Raw genomic sequence first — 1,632 nt, forward strand, 5'->3', positions numbered from 1 at the left:
GTACAAGTTTAATTTCTCATTTTTGTCTTCATTTTGGGATGAAATGTTGATAAAGGAATAAATCTTTAAAAAGGAAAGATAACAGAAATAGAGGATATGGCACATTATAATAATGATCTCATTGATGCATTTTGAAATAGTCATTTGTCTATCATTAAATAGCTTCAATGCTACACAGTAAGGATACTGGTACGTTCCATTAGCAAAAGATTAATGGCAGAATTAACCAGTTGTATTGATTCTTCAAGGGCAGTAATGACATAGCTCCGAGCAATTGAATCAGACTGGAACTGTGAAATGTGCCAACCTTGTGATGTAATGGAGAAAGGGTTGCATCCTACTGACCATAACCAGTCCTGTCATATGCAGAGATAAATCTTACAATATGGTGTGATTCAAATACACTTGAAAACGAAGCTACATTTTAGTATATGGACATTGACTGTTCTAGGAACTTGGGACACAGTTCACACAGGCTAATCTCTAAATGAGTATGTATATTGTTGACAAAGGCATTAAGCATCTGCAACCAGGACAAATTGAAAAGGTGGTCTAGCTTCCTGCAGGCTCTTTTGCTAACATACATCACTTTTTTGTATTTTAGGGGGGTTGGGGAGTTTTGCAAGGTGTGGGTGAATTGTTGCATTTTAAGGGCTTAGGTATACCCAAAGAAGAGTAACATAGTCCCATACATTATGCACAAGAGCTGAACCTCAACAAATGAAAGATATCTGGATTCAGTAAGACCTAAAATACTAAATGCGTCAAAGAAATAGATTGAACTCCAAATATTAGATCAAATGTACCTCGATTGCTGTCTCATGGGCTTGACCATAGACAAGATGAAGGGGAAGCAATCCAGCAAGATGCTCAGCAGTGGCAGCAACTGCAGCTTTTATAGGCTGCCTTTATTGTCCATATAAAGGATGAAATGATGAAAGAACTGATGAGTAGATTATTTTTGTACGATAAATAAAGGTACTATCACAATTGTTCAATATAAATTTCTATAGAAGTTCACCTCTTGCCCTTCCCCTTACCCAGTGAAATCAATAAAATACGATGCTTTGACAAAAATATTGAAAATGTAAGGCCTACTATCAACAAATTTCCCCCCAAAACAGTGAAGCATTGCTTGATATCCTGATATTTTTGGCTCCATCATCAACAAATTCCCCCCAAAACAACCTTTTTTTAAGAAAGTGTTTTGCAAGAAAGATGAATAAGCAATTTTAGAAAGTTGGAAGATAGGTTTCTGAATCTTACCTCAAGTCCAGTAGAAGTGAATGTCCATTACAATGTAGATGGCTTTCCCAGGAGGACGGCTCTGACTGAACGACAATAATCATGTCAGACAGAGCTTTTGCCTGAAAATATTTGTCTAGTAAAAGTGGTTCACTGTAGATGAACCAAAAGATTGGAACCTCGAGCACGGACCTGGAATGTGCATGCCTACCTGCACCAAATATTAATATATTTATCAATAGGCAGAATATCAAGAATAAAAGAGAACTTTATTTTAAACTTATCACGTCCAACCACAATGCGCAACCCCTACATGCTAGACGTAGAAAGTCCTTGTTAATCCCTACTATTTCACACTTTACATATCTTCAGTTTTTCCCTTTTGAC

General features: G+C 36.6%; 1 protein-coding gene across 1 annotated transcript; it reads right to left on the bottom strand.

Moving 5' to 3' along the window:
- Positions 1–52: 52 nt before the first annotated feature.
- On the bottom strand, positions 53–1,473 carry LOC137817780 (uncharacterized). Its single transcript, XM_068621014.1, has 3 exons — positions 1,267–1,473; positions 807–906; positions 53–356 (listed from the first exon to the last, which is right to left on the bottom strand). The coding sequence occupies exons 1-3, from the start codon at positions 1,347–1,349 to the stop codon at positions 171–173; spliced, it is 369 nt and encodes a 122-aa protein (XP_068477115.1). The 5' UTR covers positions 1,350–1,473; the 3' UTR covers positions 53–170.
- Between the last annotated feature and the right edge of the window lie 159 nt (positions 1,474–1,632).

Source organism: Phaseolus vulgaris, unplaced genomic scaffold, assembly GCF_000499845.2.
Source record: "Phaseolus vulgaris cultivar G19833 unplaced genomic scaffold, P. vulgaris v2.0 scaffold_1167, whole genome shotgun sequence".
In the NCBI taxonomy this organism is placed as follows: Eukaryota; Viridiplantae; Streptophyta; class Magnoliopsida; order Fabales; family Fabaceae; genus Phaseolus; species Phaseolus vulgaris.

Excerpts from the sequence above, each read along its gene's own strand:
- LOC137817780 (XM_068621014.1), bottom strand. The coding sequence starts at position 1,349 with ATGATTATTGTCGTTCAGTCAGAGCCGTCCTCCTGGGAAAGCCATCTA. Across the intron at positions 907-1,266 it reads TCACTTCTACTGGACTTGAG|GCAGCCTATAAAAGCTGCAG; the intron begins GTAAGATTCAGA and ends TGGACAATAAAG. Across the intron at positions 357-806 it reads CCCATGAGACAGCAATCGAG|GACTGGTTATGGTCAGTAGG; the intron begins GTACATTTGATC and ends TGCATATGACAG.